Raw genomic sequence first — 21892 nt, 5'->3', positions numbered from 1 at the left:
CCTTCTCTTAGTCTGCATTTCCACAACTTAAACCAACCCAAGGACTGGCAGCCGTGTCCTGCCTCACCCCTCCTTCCCTTGCATGAAGCCAGTTCAGTGCACTAAGCTGGCAGAAAATGTATCTGTGCTGCTTTTATTGCTAGTTATCAGCAGATTCAGTGCTAAAGCAACTCAGGGCAGGCTCAGTCAAGAGCTGGCACTGGTGTACAGGAGGGAGAGTGTGACGGTGAGTACCTGAAGCGGGCTTGGGCTCGGTTGCCCTTTGGAGCAGACATGGTTCCTGCTGCAGGCAGCACAGGAGCTTCTCTGGGCAACAGAGACGCCAAATCAGGCTCAGGCCCCTACGCCACTGTTGTCTGATTTTTCTAAAGTAGGACACTGTAAGGACACCCCGTGTGCTCTGCAATAGATACTCCTCAGAAGGGATTCAGGCCAGGCCTGACAGGTCACTGACTTTAACAACACACTTGCTATGCTGCGCAACCACGACAGCTACCTTTACACTATTGATCTCAAACTGCTTTGCGAGCATTAATGAATCAAACCTTGCAGCATCTTTCCAAGGTGAGCATGCCTGTTTCCAGGTGACATGCAGGGAAACTGTGTTACCCTACAGAGGAGTCAAACCTTTGCCTAATGATATGTGGCAGATTCATCTCAGGACAGAAGGAAGAGCAAAGGTCTTCTGACTTCCAGTTCTGAGATCTCTCTCCAAATCAGTCCCTGTCTCTTAGACTTAAAAGCGGTCTGCTGTATACTGCTCAGAAGCTATTTTCTTTTTAATGTACTCTAAGTAGCTTAGTTCCTTTTATCACTTTTATTAACTCTAAAAATATGTTTTTTCCTTGGTTGCTTTGTTTTTGCTTTCCTGAGTTCACAGCTTAACGAAACCCACAATAGTCACAGATGAACCAATACGCAGAGTAGAAAACACGGATTTCTCTTGTATCACCAGGACGGCTATCCTCCCATGTATTAAGGTGCCAAAGAGTTTATATTGTCCCGTTTCACTTGCCTGCATTATTGATCTTGGAACTGGTTACTGCCTGATTAATCAACCTGAATGTATCTTCCATTGTCATATTTTACTTTCTGTTTTCCTTACAAATGCTGTTGCTACTACCTCACTCTAGATCACTGCAAATAAAAAGACCCCAAAGAACAGGTTTGCGTCCATGTGTTCCCATCCTTTACTTTTGAAAGCATGAAGCAGGAAAATTTCTCCAGCTCTCTCCTTCTCTCCTCAGACCTCCGAGGGCGGGCCGTCGGCCGTCGGCAGCGCTGCCGCGCAGACAGCAGCCGCACAGGCCCGGTGTAGTCAGTGTCTGCCGCCCTGGCGCGGTGACAGGCCGCAGAACGGGCAGGTCCCTTCCCACCCGCGCCCTCTGCGCCCGGGCGGGCGTGGCGGCCCGCGCGGTACCACGAGCAGCATCTTGGACTCCCGATGGGCGCGCTCGGCCGGGCCCGTCTCCCCGCGTAGACTCCCGGTTCCCGCGGGAGGCCGCTTGGCCCCAAAGCCGGTGCGGGGCGCGGTTCGGCCGCGGCCTCGGCGACCCAAGATGGCGGCCGGGAGCCCGCGGTCACGTGACGCGCGCCTACCGCTCCCCTTCCCCCTTACTCCGCCGGCTGCCGGGCGGCGTGCTGACGTCAGGGGCAGCGGGCGGGCCCCGTGACCGGAAGTTGTCGGGGGGGAGGCGGAAGTGAAAGCGGGGAGGCTGTTGGGCCCATTAAAGCCGACCGAGGCGAGCGGGGGGGGGCGGCAGCGAGTCTCGGGCGGTCGCCGCGGCACACGCACCAGGTGAGGTCTTGCGGGGAGCCGGGGCCGTGTCGCTGGGGCGGGGGTCCCTGGCCTAGGGCGGGGGTGGCGGCTCCGCCCCGGCCGCAGGAGTCGCCGGGCGGGGGGTGCCGCTCGGGGCCCCTCCCCGGCGTCGGGTCGGGTTGGGTTGGGTTGGGGGGGGTGTGTGTGCCGCCGGGGCCTTCCCCGCAAGGCAGGGGGGGGGGGGCGGTGGGGGTGGCGCTGCCTTCGTGCTCCCCGGGCGGGCTCCGCCACCGGGGCTTGTCCCGCTGGGGAGGGCTGGCGTTCGCCCGCCCCCGTGGAGGGGTCAGGCGGCCGGCGCTGCCGGGTGCCGAGCTCCCCGGAGCCGTGCCGGGCCCGGCCTGTGGTTTCTGCGGGAACAATAGAGCTGGGCCGCGGGGGGGAGGGTCTCGCCGGGAAAGGGCACCTCCGCGCAGCGCCGCGGGAGTGGGGACCCGCAGGCCTTCCCCGAGACGCGCGTTTCTCGAGGCCTTTGTGGGAGCCTGCTCTCCTGAGAGGTTTGAAGAGGCCCGACGTGGTACCTGCCGGGGAGGAGAGCGTATTGTCTGTGACATGTGGCAGTGCTGCTGTAGCTTCCTCTCAAAGCGTGAGGAGGCTTTGGGGCAGCTGGTGGCCGAAAGTGGTCCGAGCCCTGGTGTTTGGGGAAGCGCTGGGTTGGGGTGGTGAAATGCTGCTCTGGGTGGTCGGTGGATATCACTTTTATGATGAGCAGGCTGCCCTGGGAGCAATTAATGTGACAAAACAGGCGGCTGAACAGACTGGCAGTTATTGCGAAAGTAGCTCACAGCGTGTGTAAAGCCTGAGTCAGTTCTAAGAAGTATTAGAGTGGATGTTGGAAGTGCTTTTGGCTGTGAGTGTATAATAAGGTAAATTAAATGATAGATATGTTATTAGTCTCTAGGTGTATATATAGACTAATAAATATGGAAATACCTAATCATTGTACTTAACACAACTGCACTGTCTTCCCTGTAAATAGAGGGACTGTTTTAGTAGTAAAACAGCTGTAAAAAGGCTGTCTTAATCTGAAGTATGATAAGTAACCGCAGCACTGAAAATGAGTCTGTCTTACTCAGTAACTCCAAGCCCTTTGAGTCAAAGCTGGAATTCTCAGTATTATCTCCCTGAAAACTGAAAATACTTGCTGATAAGCAGAGCTGTTGTGATGTGTGTGTATGAGGGGTTTTGTATGTAAACTGAGAATACATGACAGAACAAAGTCCTCGCGACTGTAAGCAAGCTGTTCTTTGACAATTGCCAATATGGAAGTTTTAAAGCTTCCAGTACTTGCTGCTGGCCAGCCAGCTCTGGCCTGTGCCTAGCACTCTGTGTATCCATGTGGGAATTGGGGCTGGGGGAAGTAGAGAGCTCTCTTTTTTAGGGGAGTGGTGCGTTACCAGCTATGCCCCAGTGTTTGGCTGGCTATGACTTACATGCTTACTTGCAGCTATACCATGTTCATGGGCTGCAGTGCTACTAATAGCGTATGATAGAAGTTGCAGCCTTGCTATGCTTCCAGTAGAGCCAGGCTGCTAGAGTCAATGTACCCTGTTCTCTCAGGAGCTGTATTTGAGGTTAAAGTGGGTGGAGTCATTTGAATATTCCTTGTTAAATAATCGGGACTTCGTTGCTGTACTTATTCAGGAAGAACAAGTATACTTGTCTCTCTTTCCCCCCCCCATCCCTCTTGTGACTTCCAACAGCTGACTGAACACATGACTTGCCCTCCATGAACTAATGAGTAGACCCACCATGCCTGGCCTGAGTCCTCAGAATCCAAAGCAGCTCTAATACTGTTACTTCCAAGTACTGCCTCCCCTTTTTTTGTGTGTGTGCTATTATGTTAATACTCTATTCCTGGTGTAGAAAAGCTGTAAGATGGGGTTAATCTGACCCCTCAATAAGGAAAACTTTTAAAATCCAATAGCAGTTTCTTGCTCTCCTAACCTGCAGTGAGAAGTATAACTGATAAGATGCAAGGCAGTAGCTACATTAAACTTTCTTCTTCCCTGTGGTGTCATGCAGTGGTCCGTGTCCTCAAATACCCTACTAATAGTTCAATGTGGCACACTGAGTTTTACCTTAAAAGGCAAAAGTGCCAAGTTAAGGATTTAACTGTGTTGCAGAGGCTACATTACAGACATCCCTGCCCTCCTACCAAAGCCAGTGAATCAAACTCTATACTGAGTAGCGCAGACGTATTACAACATTGATGAATCCTTAACTGAAAGTGGAAAATGTACAAGCTCTGCCATAGACTCTCGTCTGAAATCATCTGGGGAAGATACCACTTTGCTTGGTTTACTAGCCAAAATGAATGCCTGTGGGCAAGAGGGCTACTGGATTCAATTTCTGCAGCACCTTCTTGAAGCTCCTGTTTTAAGACCTTGCGTTGGAAGGTTAGTGAATTACCTGTTGGACCAAATCTCTGGCAAAGCTTGTCCTTGAGGAAACATGACAATTACAATCAAACCATCTGTGCAAAACTATAAATAGCTTTGTCTCTAACATGTATGGGATTTTGGTCTGACTTCTCTGTGAAAATGAGACTACTTTATGCAGAACTTAACATTTGGCTGTAAACAAAATTGCTTGTGCTTGATTAGGGTGCATTTTTAAATGCTGCATTGTGAGATAGGTGTCTGACAAGCCCTGGTTTGGGAATAAGTGCTGTGGAATAGGGTGCTTAGCTGTTTGCATTCTCTAAAACTGGTGGATGTGTGGGCTTACAGATACTTACTGATAGTTGTCCCTGCTGTTATAATATAGCAATTTCTTCAGTAACTGAAGTAAATTACCATTTGATAAACAAGTACAGAACCCTCACCTTGCATGCTGCCAGTGTTCCCTAACGTCTTCTGGGCTTCTCCTTGGCTGTGACCTGAACTGCTCTTAAGCCCTTGTTACTAGGGCCTGACGAACCTAAGATTCCCTTGAAGAACTGTAGAGTAATTTAAAGCTTGTTGCCTTGATGGATAAGACCTTACCAGATAAGACCTTACCTAAATGCTGAACTTGGCTGGGCACTAGCATGCTTGCATGCTGCTTGTCTGACAGCAATCCTGCATCCTTCGGAGGCTATACTTCATCCTTGCACAGCATTGTTTTGATAATTGCAGTTTAATTGCCTGATGAGTTGGAGTTCAGTTGGCTTCCCCCTGCAGCTTCCTAAAATGATCTCTTGTAGTTGCTGTATAACAGTCTGCCTTCAGACATAGTTAAGTTGTGACAGTAGATTGTGAGGATAAAAGGGTTACTTTCTGCAGTGACAATCCAAACATGAGCTGTGCCTATCAAAACTGAATTAGGTATGGATAATTAATTGAATGACAATAGTTAATATACCATTTTCAGTTCTGCAGTTAGCTGCTCTATTGAAGATCGTATTTCCCTTTCAGTGCGCCTTGAATAAAACTTCCAAATGAGTGCCCAAGGTCAGTAACTCCATGTGCTGTTCAGAAATAGCAGACAGTGAAGGGATACCCCTCTATCACATGGTTGCTTTCTGGCTTCCAGCGTGCTTGTTGCTTTTGTGCTTGTTGCTTTTGTGCTCTGTTCATGGGGATGCAGCGCTCAAACCCGGTGTGCTGCTGCATTTTCTGCTCGGTGGAGATCTGCCGTGGTGATGTCATTGTTGCTGTTAGTGCTGTTCCTGTGAGACTGCTCCTCCTCTCTAGTGCCAGCAATGAGCGCTCCGTCCGTGGGGGAAGCTGTGTCAACACTGCTGTTGCTAACTCATGGTCAGTGACTGGGAGGGAAGCAAACTTGTCAAGGCCACTGGAGTGTGTTGATTTACAGCTGATTTCAAATAGCCTTGACTTCTCTTGCTAGGGAACCTGTTCTTGAGGTCATGGCTGTTTTCACAGGGCAGTGAAACTTTGGGAGGGAGTGCACTGCCTTTGAGATGGGATTGAAGTGTAAACTTGTGTCACAGATTCCTGTTTATATAATTTGAAGGCACTTGATGTAGTGAGTGATTTGCTCTTGCTTCTCCATAACTACTTGAAATGCCAACTTAAGGTGACTAATTGTATCTAATGGTACTTGCATGAGTTTCAAGCAGAAATGCCTAAATGAAATTGAGTAGATCTTTATATTGTCAATTAAGAAAACAGTATTTTTCTGGAGTCTGTCTTGTATCACTGCATACTGTAATTTTGGTCACTTGGCAGACAAACTAGACTAGTGAAGTGGTGGACAGAAGTGAAGGCAGGCAGCTGGAGCTACCTTCAGATGCTACCTGGCTGGAGTACCTGGATGTTGGTTGCTGGGGCTACCAGTTTATTTAATGAGTCTGTCCTGAACCCTTGATCTCCCTCCAGCTGGGAAGCAGCATCCTCTTGAAAGTAACCTGCTTGGTGCTTGTCTCCCTCAAGAGGGCTGAGTCACTTGGCTCTGTAGCTCGCTTTTCCTCTCCACTCCCAGACACAGATAATGATATCTGAAGTCCAAACTGGCACAGTGGTAACAGTGTCTCAAGCATGAGCAGTAGATGGTTGTAACTGAGGCATGCCTAGGCTTGATTTCTGCGCCCCCCCTAAGAATATGTGCCCCCCAGCACCATGCTCTTAATTTCACCATGCATGTCACTTCAGTGAGGCTTTTTTGGTCCTTTGTGGAGCTTCGTCAAGAGGATAGCTGAGCTAGTGAAGTATTGATGCAGGATCTGTGTAAGAGGTATGAGGGTATGAAATGTCAGTCTGAAACAGAGTCTCCACAGTAGGAATTCCTTGTTAGGTACCGACTCGGGTGTCATGGCAAGCGACCTATTATACTCCCATCCTGGGACTGGTACTGAAATACTTGTCCTTCCTGCTCTGCAAACTGCATTAGCATAGTAAGAGGTACTGAGTGTGTGGGATCTGGAATTCTGCTTGCAGATCAAGGTTTAGTTCTTAGATTGCAACCTGTCCCTAGAGGAAGCCTCCTCTCTAGAACACTCATTACTGAGAACAGGACCTCCTGGAATAGATGTACAGGAGTAAGGGTTTTGCCATTAGTGTTGGTCTTGTACTTCTCCACATCTACATGTTTGGTGGTAGGATCTCCCACTGGTATTTGTCCTATCTCTTCTTTTGAGCTCCTGTTGCTGAGGGAGAGACAATATTCACTCTTGCATCTGAATCTCAGATGTAAGCTACAGGGTCTGTCAGGCTTCCTGAGGGCCATTATTTGACTTGAAGGCCTGAACCCTGGACAAAGTCTCCCTTCAGTTGCTTTTCTCCTGCCCAGCCTCTAGGAACTGATGGGAAGCTAGCAGCCAGGAGTGGATAAACAAGGCTTGTTTACCACTCACAAGGTCTAAGATCTGTGCTTTGCTTACCACTGCAAAGGTTATCTAACTCCTCCAATCTGTGTTTCTAAAACTGAAAGCATGATGGGAATGTGTGAAACCTTAGGAAGCTGTAGACGAAACTAGAAATTAGTCTTGAGTACTTGAAAAATCCTGTCAGATATGGTAAAGATCTAACAACTTTAATGTTTCTTAGTGGCCTGGCTGACTTGCAATATTTTTAATTGGTCAACCTTATCTTTTGGACACAAAGATTAAAACACAGCTGCCCCGGCACTGTGCTTGGTTTATAGAAAGTAATGGGGGAATTGTGTTCGGTGGGATGGCCTGATGTGAGAACTGTGCTGGGCTATTGGTATTCATATAGGGGTTACTGAAACTGTTGGTTGGCTCTGCTTGTTGGGTGGCTGTGTGCCAAAAGGCTGACAGACGTGACTATATAAACCAGGCTGTATGAGTGCTATAGCTATGTTCCAGTTAGTAGTATAAGATTTGTCTTGCTTGATTTGAAAGCTCTCCACCAAGGAGGCCATTCTGGTAGAGGCATGGCAACATGAAGCTATACTGGTATAGCTGAAATGCTTTGCGTAGGCAAGGCCCTTAGTCAAGACACATGGCTTGTTGCCTAGTGTCTCCCAGCAGCCAGCAATGTGCTCAACTCTCCTCCCACATCCTGAGATTGTCTCCCCCAGGGCAGAATAGGGGAAGTTGAGCTTGCTCTGATAAAGGGGGAGGGGTGTTAAAGCAAGCATGCCTGTTCTTGTAACAGCTTGATCCTTGGGGAAAATCAGCCGGGAACTACCTGAAATCCTGTAGGATTTACAGGGGATCTGCTTCCTCCTGGAAGGTAGGGGCACAGCAATACTCGTTCTTGAATGACAGTGTAACTTGAGCCGCCAAAAAAAGGCTAGCTGAAGATCTTCAGACACTTGCTATCAGCCTGTTAGGGCTCTGTGTATGTCTGCCCATTCCTGGGAGAAAGATAGCCTGTGGTATAAGGGCTCTTTAGCTGCTGAAGGCACTGGTGGACTAAAACTTAATGACTGGAAACATGTAGCTTTCAGTGAAGCTTGTGGGTATGGGTTTCTCACGGAGCGGCCTTCCTATAACCTGAAGACTACCACTTCACCAGCACTGGCTTTGTCTGGGAATCCTGATCTTGTTACTGTGTGGCATTAGCTCTAAAAGGGCCTTCCCGCTCACAGCTGCTGTTTTCCAAATGCCTGCTGTGGAGATGATGGTGATCATCCTCGGGTTGCTGAGGAGCAAAGTGATCCACCCAGGATGGCTGTCCAGCATAGCTGGCTGCATTACTAGGGACACTTCCTGCACTCCCCTCCCTCCCTTTGGCTCAGGGTGTTTGTCACCTGGAAGAGTTTACATGTGCTGCTGTAATCTTGGGCTAAGCAGCAGTCTAGGCAAAGCAGTGTTCCTGTAGACATCAAGAAATGACCTCCATACCTTTCCCACTGCTCCTATGCACACTGATGGTCTGACTAAACATGCAGAGACACATCTGCCTTGGTACTACTGTAAGCAAATGCATTTCCGTGCTTGTTTTGCTCCCACTCAAACCATGTTGTCAGATCAGCATGATATCTCCTCAAGAGAAGGTGGCTGCCGTGATATCTAAACTGGTAAAGATCAGTTTCTAAGCTTTATACCTTCCTGGATGTGGGGTTGCAGGCTAGCCCTATGTCATCTGGACTTTTCTAGGGTGGAGTCACAATTCATAATGGCAGCTTTAGAACAAGAAACTTGTTGAGTTCCACATCTAGTATTTAACCATTGTGCAGGCATAAAACAACTCTGATCTGGAGGAATGCCAGGAGGTGTAACAGGGCTGTGAATCAGTGAGGCTTGGACTGGAGAACTTGGCTTTGAGAACTTAGGCTTTGAGCCTGACTGATCATATGCATCAGTGCCTCTCAGGAATGCAGTGCTCTCCAAACCCCAGTACTCTTGGCCCTAACTAAGCTGCAGCTGAGCTGAGACCTCAGGCAGGGCAGACCCCTTCTCATGTGCAAGTCCTGTGATTCCACTGCAGGCATGGCTCCTACTAGTGGCATTGCTTCTGCCTTCCCTGTGTCATCTGGACTCTGGCAAACTGGCCACTGGTGCATCTCCTTCCAAGGAGCTCTTTGAGCCCTTGCCCATAGCAGGGATGTGTCCTAGAGCCTCCAGTTGGGCATTGAGGGTATGTCTGCGGCAAGCTGAAACCTTGTTGCCACTGCAAGGAGTGTCTTCCCCAGCACCAGCTCTGGAGCTTCCTTGAACACACCAAGAGCCTATTCTGCTCAAACTGTTTCAAAGCTTTGCTTTCCAGCTGGGTTTCCTACATGCTTCCCCAAGCTGTATGTTGCCCCATCATTCTCTCCCTTTAGGACTGAGCTGTCTTAAGAGCATGTTACCAGGATCAGGATGCAGTAGGCTATGTGTGTGGGCCTGGTGTCTATATCCATCTGGTAGCTAGCTTGCAGACCAGATCAGTTGCCTGGTAGCACCATGTCACATCAGTTTGGTTCTCACATTGAAGCAGCCAATGAACTGAACTTGAAGCCATGTTGCTGAGCTGTAGCTGGCTGCTGCTGGCTGGTTCCTGAGCTTCATTTGGTCCTAGAGCAGCTCCTCCAGCACTGGAGGCTCCAACTCCACCCTCAGAATGAGGTGGAAACTTACTGCAGACAGCTGTAGTCTAAAAAGGCAGTTCCTCTGGGATACTGAAACATGTTTTAAGATTCTAGTTTGATCTGAGCCATGTCAGTGTGCTAGCAAGCATCTAAAGCTCTAGGCTGTTCTTCAAGAAGGTGAAGCTTTTGGCTTAGGACTTGCAGATGGGGGTGGGAGACACTGGACAGCATTCCTACACCTGATAACTTGCAATATAATGTTTTACACAAGCTATCAAAAATTAATTTGTAGCTGAGGCTCCCAGCTCCCTGAACAGAGGTAATTCCTGCCTCACAGGGCTGGCTGGGAAAGGCACCAACTGGACAGAAGCCTGCTCTTGGTGAAACTGCAGTAAGTAGCAGGCAGCCTAGCTGCTCCTCCTGAGGAGGGAACGATGAGCTGTACTTGAGCTCTTGGCTGTGTACCAGCAGGAGGGAATATGTTGGTTAGAACAGCAACGTAAACGTGTGAGGAGGAAGGAGGTGGAAAGCAGTTTTGAAATGCTACTGATACAGCAGCATCTAGAGCGTACCCTTCTGTGAAGCTGTCACAAGAATATCTTGCCAGCTGCTTTTGGTGTGGGCTTTGCTTTAACTGACTGCTGCTCTGTGGTGCATCAGTGAGGCCTGAAAGCACCTCTAAAGCACCTCTGACTGTATGGACTGTAGGAGCCTGTTGCCCTAAAAAGCAACCTATTTACAGAGAGCAGTTCTTGCAAGTTGTCAACCCAAATGGCAAGATGTTCCTAATTTACTTTTTAGGCACAAAGCCAGCACATGTCCCCACTAAAAATGAGGCTTTCCTAGATGAGATCTTCCAGCCAGCTGGGGAAGCTGAGCTCCTAGTAGACCTATCATGGGAGTGGAAGAGGGTAGTGTCCTGCTTGTGCAGCCCTTGTCAATGCAACACTCAACTTGCTGTAAGAACTTCATGTGCTTCTGTAGCAGTCCTCAGTGCAAGGACGCTAGGTACTTGTCAACTTGTAGAGCACTTGGGTTTGGTAAGGAGAATGTGCAGGCTCTGTAGCAGTCAAAAAAAAAAAGCAAACAAAAAAAACTAAACAAAAAAACAACAAAAAAACCAAAGGCAGACTTATTTCTAGTTTCTTCCTTAAAGGCAACTTGGCACCTCTTAAGCCATGTTCATATGAAAGTAACAGCCCCTGATGATTGTCCTTTGGCTGGTGCTCAGCTTTTTCCCAGATGAAAGGATGCGGCTTCTGCTCTGTTCGTGGGCTGTTGTCACTTGCGGGAGAATGGAAGTGAGAGATGTTAAAGGTTGGTATCTGCAGGTCCTAGGTAGGCATTCATGTTGAATTGCTCAGGCTGTCACTTGTAGCTTTGCATTAGCAGACACCTGGTTAGCAATGTCTGTGTGACCAGGTGGCTGGAACCAAGCTGTTGTTACTAAATGGTATTGGTAAAATTTGTTCAGCTCCACCTTGAGCTCCTGCTGCAATTGGAGATTGAGGCTTCAATACAAAGGGTGTCTGGACCACTTGGGTGCTCTGCAAGTGGAAACTGATCCTGGTCAACTAATGACAATTGCAGACTATCTGCCTTTCCTCAGGATAAGGCCTTGCATTTTCAGGGTAGCTGAACTGGAACAAATTCATGTGTCTACTCAAAGCCTCAGCTAAACTTGGCTTAATAAATCATGACAGGATACAGTGTGACCATGGGGCAAGTGATATGTGCCAGTCCGGTGTGCTTGATCCTGTAAGAACAGGACAAGCATCCAGTGAGCATCTTATTTCAGCGGCTGAAGGTCTAAGCAGACAACTCCCTGAGGTGCTAAACATGCTAGGGAGCTTGCTACTTCTGGGAAGAAACTGGTTCAGTCTGACTGAGCTGGTCCTGAATCATTCTTCCAGCTTGAGTTTCCTTGAAGAAATGCAGAACCATTGAAGGGGGAGAATAAAAATAGCTCTTTAGTGCAGTACAGAGACTTAATGCTTTGCAGCCTCCTCCATGTGAGAGAACAGTGAGCAGAGGTGGTGTTTCTGTGTCGGAAATGCACTTAGCTGCATTTTAGGACACTTTTCCTGCATTTCAGGGCAGAAAGTTCTTCCAGTGTTCAAGTGTGGCTGTCGTCTTCTCAGTCTGGTCAGTGTGGTGAGCCCACTGCAGTGTGTGGTATCCCCTAATGGAGTACAGCTCTATCCATATTGGGTTTCTCAAGGTTAGGTGTTTTTACTAAAGGTCCTGTGATATAGTGAGGAAGTGAATGCTCTGCTTACCAACCACAGCACCCAGAACAGACCTGCAGTGCTTCAGGTTCAAATGTGCCTTTTTGTGGAACACCTACTTTACTCATGTGCTGCCTGCTGGGAGATGGGAGCAGAACTAGGTATTCATAAGTCCAGCAGTGAGTTTAGCTCTGCTTGATGCTTGCTTACCTACTGCTTTGTGCCCTGTCGCCATAGTGTTAAATATCCCTGGCAAAGGACACAAGGTGAGAGGTGTAATCTGACAATTTTGCTTCAGTGTTCAGCTTATTTCTAGCAGAAGGTGCAGATGGCAGACTGGCAGATGCAAAAGCAGAGAGCTCCTGGTCAAATGTACCAGTTCTTCTAGCCTCTGCATAAACATGCTTTGGTTCTTGGTTAGGATTGTGAGTTGAACTTTTTAATAGCAAAGCTCCAACAGTAAGGACTGTTCCAGCAGCTTGTCAACAGGTTCAAAACTGGTATGGGTATGCCACTGCTTAAGGAGCAGTTGTCTTCCATGGAGGTGAGATTTCCCCCAGAAGCCTAGTTACCATACTAAAACTGTGCATGAGCAACTTAACAGGGTGTTCCTATCGCAAGGCCTACTTCTGTTAAAGGATAGCTAATCCAAGAGATCTGGTGGGCCATCAATGCAAGCTCCGACTGTTCTTTGCTTTTACCAACCTAATTAATACTAAAATGCCCGCATTGTGACTTGACACGTGAACATCTCTAAGGAATCCTTAACCATCCCTTTCTGCTTTGAGTTAAAGCTGCTGTCTTAATATAGCAAGTGAAAGGACAGTTGTAATGTACTCTGAAGCAAGAAGGGAAGCCTAATTAGATTTGGCATAGGCTTTATTTGCTTTTGCATCTGAGGAGCTGTAGCACTATGGAGCGTCATAGGACAGTTTTTGACTCTTCATTTCAGATCAGCTAAGCCAGAAACACTTGCAGGTCAGATGTTAGGGGTTCTCCCTTGCTACTCCAGCAGGCCAGTGTTAGAAAGGTAATAACACTACTGTGGGAGAGAGCATGCTATACCAGTCAATCTCATGAGGGTCAACATACTGTTCATGGCTTGTTTGCTTAAATGGATAGGCATTAAAAATTGAGTGGAAGGACTCCTCTCCAGTATTAGAGGCAGCTGTGTCATTCCTTTGGCACCAGTTAAGCCAGGAGGAGGAATGATTCTGACTGGTGTCCTGATTGACAGAAAATTCCTGATGGCTGCTGAGCAGGGCTAGCTGGGTGTGCTGGTAGGCTGTGTTCTGAGCAGTCATGCAGGTGACCTTGCTCCAAGAGACTTCACACAGTGTAAAAGAGAACTGATGTCTTGGATCAAATCTTAACAAACAGGTTTTTCTTCATGATATCTCTAAAAAAGGAAGTGTTTGTCCAGAAATGCTCCTGGGACTGGATCTGAGCCCTGTGTGAGCTCACACACTGCCATCTTAAGGGCTTATGTGACTCTTACAGGATGCTGCTCTAGAGTAATTATACCAAATATCATAAAGCAAGACAAGCTGCATGTATAGGTGCAAAATAGTCTTAGACTTGGATACCAATGACTCACTGCTATCAGTTTTGATCTCAACTCAAGCTGAGCTTGGTCTTTGCAAGAGCATTGGGGAAACCCTTGTGCAGCCTATATCTCAACTTAGCTCAGTAATTTAATGTTTCTTGCAGGTGTGACTGGAGAAACTCCTCATGTAAGAGAACTGTTCCTTCAGGTATTCAAACTTGCTTTGTCTGTGAGCTAAAGCTATATTCTTTGTCTCCCTTAGATTTTTTTTTACTAGCAATGTTTACCAGAAATGAGATCTATGTAGCTTAGAGCATGTATATGGGCTCCATTTCTGGGACAGAAGGCAGTAATCAACCTACTTGATGCCATATAATGTGAGAAATAGCCTGTGTTAACAAGGGAATAATCATAAACTGCCTCTGACTTCAGGCAAGCAAATCTTTGAGTACTGAACCTGGCCCAGGGTTGGTTAGTTGCACCTTGTTCTACTGACACAGCAAATGGCATGCTGTAACCAGGATCAACTGAGGTATTTCTGAGCTTACTTGAACTGCAGTGTGTGGAAGCATCCTCTGCCATGAACATGTTGTATTTGCTGTTGGCTTAGTATGAACTAATGTCACCAAAATCCTCTTTGCATGGTGTTAAGGAGACTGTAGTAAGGCTTCACTTACAGGACCTTCAGAGAGCACTAGTGTCTTTCACTGCTAGGGTCTCAGCTTGTTAAAAACACTGTGGCTGGAAGCGAACATTGAAAGAGGCATGGTATCCTGTCCTTGGAGTAGTTTGACCCTTTAGGCTGCTTCATAAGAAAACCCCAGTTAAGATAACAGGGATGTCTTCAATCCATTGAGATTGAAGATCTTGCTAGGACCAGTCAGACCTCTGTCTAGCACAAATAGCTGCTTTAAAGCTGGAGCTGCTGTTGGAGACTGGCTTGGCCACACAGAACATGGTAAAGATAAAGGAAATGGCAAAGGTGGTGCTGTAGAGAGCAACCTGATGCTACTTAGAGGGGTTTCTTTCCTTAGGAAGGCTCTGGGAGATCAAACACTATTACTTCCTCCAAGACCTGGAGATGTGCGTCTCCAAAGGCAAGGTCTCCTTCTTGTACTGGGCAAGGAATAACGCTGAAGTGTTAGTCTGTTTATACCTGTAATGAGACGATTAGTAAGAGGGCTTGGCCCATCAACTGACTGGGCTTCAAAGCAGCATTGATCAAGCCTAGTAGAACAGGGGTGGGAAACTCTGGGCACTGTCCACTGCTGGCCCTTGGCAGGACTGGAGTTCCTCACTGTCTCATGGCCCAAACCAAATACCAAGCTGAGGCAGCTTTTTCTGTGCTATGGCTCATATCCGTTGCATAATGTGGGATGGAAGCTGAGTGTCTCACCTGACCGGTGTTCATGGGGCAGTAATAGCCCTTCACACTGATGGGGTAGGCCGTCAGCTATGACAAGAAGACAGTGTCAGGTCTGACTCAGACTTCCTTCCCATGTCTGCAGGAGGCTGCTCAGCTGAGCTACTTCCAAGGTAATGAGACTTGACGAAGCAGTTTCCCCTCCCTTCATAGTGGGACTTCAGGCTGTGTTGAACTTGGGTGCTAAGCACCAAGTGTGATTTAGTGTTGTAATTTAGGGCTCTGCAAATCCGTCCCTGAGCATGAGAACTAATGCCAGCTTGTCCAAAGCTGCTTCGAATACCAGGAAGCAGTAAGCTGCAGCAGCTAGTGGCAAGCGATACTGAAAACATTCAGAGGAAAATAGAAGCAGTACATGCTGGGTTCTGGCACAGTTGCTTCAGGGTGAGTTGTTTTCCTCTGTCTTGAGGAAAACAGGTGACTCTCACGCTGAACCTGAACCCATAAAGATGTTTTCCATGACAGTTCAGTGTACACAGCTGTCTCTAAGCTGTTTCAAAGCTCTGCTCACTTGCTTCTTGCTCCATCTGGGCTGATTGTGCTGCAAGAGTCTCTGGCTTGGCTAGCATTTGTCACTTGTGCTATGTGCTTTGAAAACACAGGAGGTGCCGTCTGCTTGAAGGAGCTTACATGGACTGTTCTCCCCATGGCTATAGAGGAGACAAGCTATAGAGTGTGGATCTTGGCAAGAGCAGACGCAGTACTAAATGGTGGGGTTGTTGACAACTTTCAGCTGGCTATATCTTTGGTAATATAGCTGGGCTGCCAGTTGGATCATTGAGCAATGCAGTCCAGCATAGACAGCCTTGGAAAAGAGGGGTGTTTACACTTGGAAAAACTGTCCTGGGCAGGCTCTCTGGCATCTGTTAACACCCGTCTAAGGATAGCATGAGCTCTGTGGGTGGCCTGTCACTGCTGCTCACTCAACAGCCTCTGGCTGTTATCTTCTCAACAGTGTTTCCCATCTAGATGTAGCACTAGATGCATGAGGTGGGTGCAGTCCAACAAGGTGTGGCTGAAAAGTGCACCACTACCTATGTCAGCCGCAGGAGGGCTTTTTCAGTGTCTGCAGCATTCACTGATGGCAAAGTCTAAAAGGCTACATGTCTCTTAACACTCAAAGCTTGAGATGATTAAGACCTTTTGCAACTGGACTCTGCATCTAGTAAGAGGCTCCTACAGCTTGGAGCATGTTACCTCCTGTAGTAGTGGGATGAAGTGGGTTGCAGTTATCTAGCAGCTGAGACTGTTGTGTATCCCAGGAAATGCATAGGACCAAGCTGCTCGGAAGATGTATATATCCATGTTGTTGTAGAAGTGAAGGCCTCCTTAGCTGTGAAAGTCAGGAATAGCTCCTGAAGAGTAGGAGTTGTGTGGTGCAATGAATGTGGTGTAGCAGGATGGGAATGTTAGGGTAACCAAGTCCCTACATAAGGGCTTAATACACGAAGCCTGTTGTCAAAGGGTCTTTGAACTCGAGTAGCACAGCTATAACTGTCTGCCAGCTCTTCTTGCTATACAGAACCTGTAGGGCTCTTCAGGGAAAGCCAAGGAGTCCTTGTGTTGTGCATGAGGTCAGTTCCAAACCAGGGTCTGTTATCTGATCAAGCCTGAGCACCTAAGAATGGTTTGTCCCATCCATTCCCCAGAGGTGGGAAGAAGGGTCTCATGGTAAGAAGGGCATGCTCAGCCACTAATAGCAAGACTTTGTACTTGCTCTCACTGTGCTAAAGCACATCCAGAAGTGTATTCAGGGCTGCTGCAGCTGATGTACTTCTAGCTGCTTCACCAATCTGAAGGAGACCTGGGAGCAAGTAAGAGTGTGGATCTCTGGAGTTCAAATCTCTCTCTTGCTAATTGGATGGACCATTAGTGGCCTATTCAGAGCCACCTGCCTATAAAGTAGACTGGAGTCATGGCAGGATGCAATGGAGCAAACAACTTGTCTGACAGATCAATAGACTGAATATTGTGGGGTTTATTGCTGTAGCCTACTTGTCCTTCCACCAAAGGTGAGGTGGCAGTAGTTAGCTTCATAGCTTTCAGCAAAGCCGTGGAGTCTGGTAGCAGTTTGCCTTGTAATTCAGCTGTTCAGCTGGCCTGTGTTGTTGTGTTGTGACTGCTTCAACCACAGTGTATCCTTGGGACTCAACACTTTCACAAAGCACAGCTGCTAGAGAAAGCTATTGCTGAACCTGAAAGGTTCATTTTTTTGTTTTATTTTTTTCCACTGGGAAACTACTGAACAGCATACAAAAAGCTTGGGTGTGGTATTAGACACATCTTGGCTTACATCTCACTTAGTAGCATGTATAAGAATTAGTCTGTGTTGGGAGCTGATATGCTTTACTGCGCTGCCTCCAGTGAGGCTAAGGGAGGTGGCCTAGGTGAGTGGGCCACAAAATGGCCTGGAAATAGGGTCCAAAATGGACTTGGTACTGTAACGGACAAGTGCTTGGCTCATCTACCTGTTGGTATTAAGTTGCTGCTAATGGTCTGACATGGCCCTGCCTATGAAATGGACAAACACCTGGTTAGTGCTCAGGTGTAGCCTTGAATTGAAGGAGTCTGCTATCAGGAGTGCTGGGCCCTGCCCTTTGCTGGTTCCTTGCTGGAAGTCAGGTTTCTCAGACTCCAAACTTGCTCCTTTCTGCCTTGAGGAATAACTTGCTAATGGTGTCTGATGGGATTGTTGCTCTTCCTTTCTAGTGTAAACGATGACTTCTAGGAAGAAAGTGTTACTGAAAGTCATCATCCTTGGAGACTCTGGGTAAGTGAAGGAGCCTTTAAGTTGCCAATCTGCACCTACCAGGAGTGGTGTTCTTGGCTAGTAGAAGCCTGGATGCACTGTAAGAAACAGCAGTGCTGGGAGGAGATATTTTACACCCCCAGATAGCTGTGTTACCTTATAGCTTTAAGAACTCTTCACTACCCTCTGTCCTGAATGTGTCCCCACAGTTTAGTATCTTGAAGTCCTGCCACAATATTAAACAGGGGAAATCTGGTGGGCAGGCCACTCCAGTAGCAGAACTGAATAGCCTTTCTGCAAGGAGGACATGTGGTGTTGAAATGTGCATTTCACTAAAAAAAAACCAAACAAAAACAAACCTGCTAGTAAGCAATCTTAGGTGACTTCTTAAAACTCTGTCTCTGTCAGACATAGTTTATACTGAGCCATCTGCTTAGCTTCTGTCTGATCTGGCTAGAGCCTGCCCCTTAGAGTGAAAGGCTTTGCTCTGTGCTGTTGAGCAAGGAGTCTGCTCAGCTGTTACAGGTTACTTGTGGTGCAGGCTGTAACCTGATTCCCATGACATAAGGCTTATTTATACCACTGTGCCTAGCAAGCTGTTGATCACGGAGTGTTTCTCGGCCACAGAGAGGGCATGTGAGCCTCTAAGCTGGCTCTCTGGGGAAGATCTCCACTTCTGGGTGCCTAGCAGATGTGTATGTGAGCTGTTGCCAGCTGAGATTCTGTTCTTCCACCTCCTCCTCCTGCAGAGGCTGAAGATGACTGTTTCTGGTGGGTTTCTCAGGGGCACTTCATGTTCTTCCAAAACTGCCCTCATGATCATAATGTGATGCATACTCCTTACTGAGGATCAGATTACTGGTGGGGAAACCAGGTTTCTCAAGATTGTAATCCTTTGTATCCTTAGGTAGTTAATGCTCTTACTCAGCATGTTGCCTCAGCATCTGTTTCTGTAAAAGCCCCTTCTTGCAGAGGTGGGTGCATTTTCCCTGGTTGAAAGGCCAGGAGCCTATGGTGGAAGGCAAAGGGCACTGGGATGTTCTGTTCAGGGTGGTTAATTTAAACACTGTTATAGAAACAGCCTACCTAGTCTTTTTTGTCTTTCTGTACAGGGTGGGAAAGACATCGCTTATGAACCAGTATGTGAACAAGAAATTCAGTAACCAGTACAAGGCTACGATAGGTGCAGACTTCCTGACAAAAGAGGTCATGGTGGATGACAGGCTAGTGACAATGCAGGTAAGGAGTGACTGCTCTCTGCTGCAAGGGGTGCCTGGCTGCCTAGGCCACACTTATGTGGAAGTATCTGCTCCAGTGTAGTCCAGAGTGGTGCAGGGTTCAGTGTACTGGGTGTGAATCTTGTTTGCACTGAACAGGTCTTGGCCATAGGTGCTGCTGGGCTTCTCTACAAACCTGTGCATGGGCTGAACAAGGGAAGGCAAAGATCAGTTTGGGCTCAGCTAAGAGCAGCTTTGTCAGGCCCAGTTGAAAAACCAGCATTTGGTACTGTCAGTAAACTAGATCTTCTTGGAAAGATGTACTTCCCTAGTGTTCAGTAGCTGGGAAGGGCTGGGAAAGGACTCCTTAGGTCAACTATTCCTGCTGCTGTGAGTCCTGTGGTTACAATGTTAACCTGCCAGTCTGCTTAAGTGTCTTGTATCTGAAGCTTGCATATCTCTGGTGAAACTGACTGCAAGGCAGCAAAAGCCCTGTTGCAGCCATCAGAGGAGTGTTTGGACTGTGCTGGTACCCAAGTGCACCTAAGCACTGCAGGCAGGTCACCTGCTGACCCTAATACCAAAGTCCTGCTTGCCCAGAACAAGGATATCTCCCTTGCTGAGGCTGAACACAAAAAGGGTTAGCTATCTTTAGAAGGGTGTTTCTGGCTCTTGATACTTAGTGCCTACAGAAATTCCCAAGCCTTTAGGTGCTCCTCTCTGTCTAGCTGGGGGCTGTAGATGCCTGCTGGGGAGTTTTGAAATGAATGCCCTAATTGTGGACTGACTGTGTCAGAGTAGAGCTGGCTTATCTGCCTTGTCTTTTGCTCCAGATATGGGATACAGCAGGACAAGAACGATTTCAGTCTCTGGGAGTTGCCTTCTACAGGGGAGCAGACTGCTGTGTGCTGGTGTTTGATGTCACGGCCCCCAACACATTCAAAACCCTAGACAGCTGGAGGGACGAATTCCTCATTCAGGCCAGTCCAAGGGATCCTGAGAACTTTCCTTTTGTTGTGCTGGGAAACAAGATTGACCTAGAAAACAGACAAGTGAGTACTGGGACTTGCTAGCCTCCTCTTAAGAAATTGCTGGAGTGGGAGACCTTGAAGGAACACAGGAGGGTTATCTGAGAAACAGGAGTGGGAGGTGCCTGAGTGTGGCTCAGCTGTTGTGTGCCACTGGGGAAGAGTTTCTCCTGCCTGGAGACATCAAACCCCTGTGCACAGCATGCTCCTGCCCACTGGTGGAAGGATTGCAGCAGCTTCCTGGGTAGGTGCAAGGAGAGGAGCTGATTTTCCTCCTTCAGAATTGCTGAGAAACTCCTATGGGAGCAAGTCCCTGCTCTGCGGATGCCTGAGCAGTCTGTGCCCTCATCTTCCTCAGGCATGGTGCTCCCTGCCCTGGGGCTGAGTGTAGTTGGTGGTGGGCAGCAGTCTCCTGTGCTCTCTATCAAGGCTGTAGTTTTGATGAGGTCAGAGCTGCTGTCTTAGCTCAGGTTGGATATGAGCAGTCTCTGGCCTTGCCCTGGAAATAAACCCCCCTTCCTCTGTAGCTGAAGGTGGTGATGCTGCTCTTTGTCCACCCAGGTCACCACAAAACGGGCGCAAGCCTGGTGCTACAGTAAAAACAACATCCCCTACTTTGAAACCAGTGCCAAGGAGGCCATTAATGTGGAACAAGCTTTCCAGACGATTGCACGAAATGCACTTAAACAGGTAGGGAGAGGGCTAGTGGTTGCCCTCTGTCAATGCTGGTCCTGCCTGCCAAGCTCAGCTGTTGTGGGCAGCCTTGGGCTCTCCAACGATTTTTCCCCAGCCAAGAATGGCTCCTTGCATGCTAGGAGCTGTCCATAGAGCCGTGACACTAACTCGTCCCTTCTCTCCCACTAGGAAACCGAAGTGGAGCTTTACAATGAATTCCCCGAACCCATCAAACTAGACAAGAATGACCGAGTGAAGGCTTCTGCGGAGAGCTGCAGCTGCTGAGGGGAGAGGGAGGGGTTGAGCACAGTCCTTCACAAATGAATATCACACTTAGGCCTTCAAACACACAGCCCCTCTTCTGTGTTTAAAACGAAATTTAAAAAAATTTCCATCTCCAGCTGCCAAAATCCACCCATCTTCCATGAGCATCTGTGAGTCCCGTACTTCAGAGCTCGTGTCCCCACACCATCCACATCACACTTCATGGTAACAGACCTTTCTCTTAGTTTAAAATGGAAACTCTTATGTATGTTTGGAACTGAATCTAATTCCAGGTGTCCAATGGAGAGAAACTGTTTACAGGTAATCTGTGTAACAAGTTACATTTTTAACTGTCTTGTGTTTTCCCCTGTGAAGGCTGCAACTGGAAAGGCTGATTACCCATAGTTCATTGCAAGCTCAGCACTCAGTCCAACTAGGTTGAGTTTTGTATGTATCTCTGTTAATGCTTGTTACTTTTAACTAATCAAATCTTTTTACAGTATCCATGTATTATGTAATGCTTCTTTAGGAAAAATCTTATAGTACATGTTAATATATGCAACCAATTAAAAATGTATAAATTAGTGTAAAATTCCTGAATTACATGTTCAAGTACTGAAACACAGATTGTGTAGAAAGTGAGGAGGACACTTGTGAACTGCAGCGTGCTAGCAACACAAAGTCCAGATAGAGGCAGTATTCTGTACAGTGGAGATGAACTATGTAAGCCTTCTTGTTTTGAGGCCAAAAAGGCTTCATCTTCTGGAAAATCTGTCTGGCTTCCTTGTATCTAAATTCTCAGATTTGCATAACAGCATTGATATGCACACTGGATTATTGGATTTAAAATTAAATACAGCTATGAAATGACCTCATTTGTTCACCTCCCCTACTGCTTAACTCCTAACATCCTGGAGCGAGTGTGAGAAGAAGCCAGAGCTGAGGTGTCCCAGTGGCTCTTTGTACTGTGGAAGGAGCTCCTCTCCCATCTGGGTTGTGGTAGCTGTTTCTTGATGAATGACC

The 21892-nt window shown here is 47.7% G+C and overlaps 1 protein-coding gene across 2 annotated transcripts; it reads left to right on the top strand.

Moving 5' to 3' along the window:
* The first annotated feature begins 1675 nt into the window (after positions 1-1675).
* Positions 1676-21739, top strand: RAB7A (RAB7A, member RAS oncogene family). 2 transcript variants are annotated; one of them, XM_049826359.1, is made up of 7 exons: positions 1683-1798; positions 13678-13721; positions 17646-17706; positions 18798-18924; positions 19736-19954; positions 20492-20620; positions 20795-21739. In XM_049826359.1, exons 3-7 carry the CDS (start codon positions 17654-17656, stop codon positions 20888-20890), a joined length of 624 nt encoding a protein of 207 aa, XP_049682316.1. In that variant the 5' UTR covers positions 1683-1798; positions 13678-13721; positions 17646-17653; the 3' UTR covers positions 20891-21739. The 2 variants fall into 2 exon arrangements, with proteins under 2 accessions (XP_049682315.1, XP_049682316.1); XM_049826358.1 differs by lacking the exon at positions 13678-13721 and having other exon boundaries at positions 1676-1798.
* Positions 21740-21892: the final 153 nt, after the last annotated feature.

The sequence above is a fragment of the Accipiter gentilis genome, chromosome 23 (assembly GCF_929443795.1).
Source record: "Accipiter gentilis chromosome 23, bAccGen1.1, whole genome shotgun sequence".
Classification (NCBI taxonomy): Eukaryota; Metazoa; Chordata; class Aves; order Accipitriformes; family Accipitridae; genus Astur; species Astur gentilis.
Note: the sequence above shows the minus strand (reverse complement) of the source record. Positions and strands in the feature narration are given on the sequence as shown.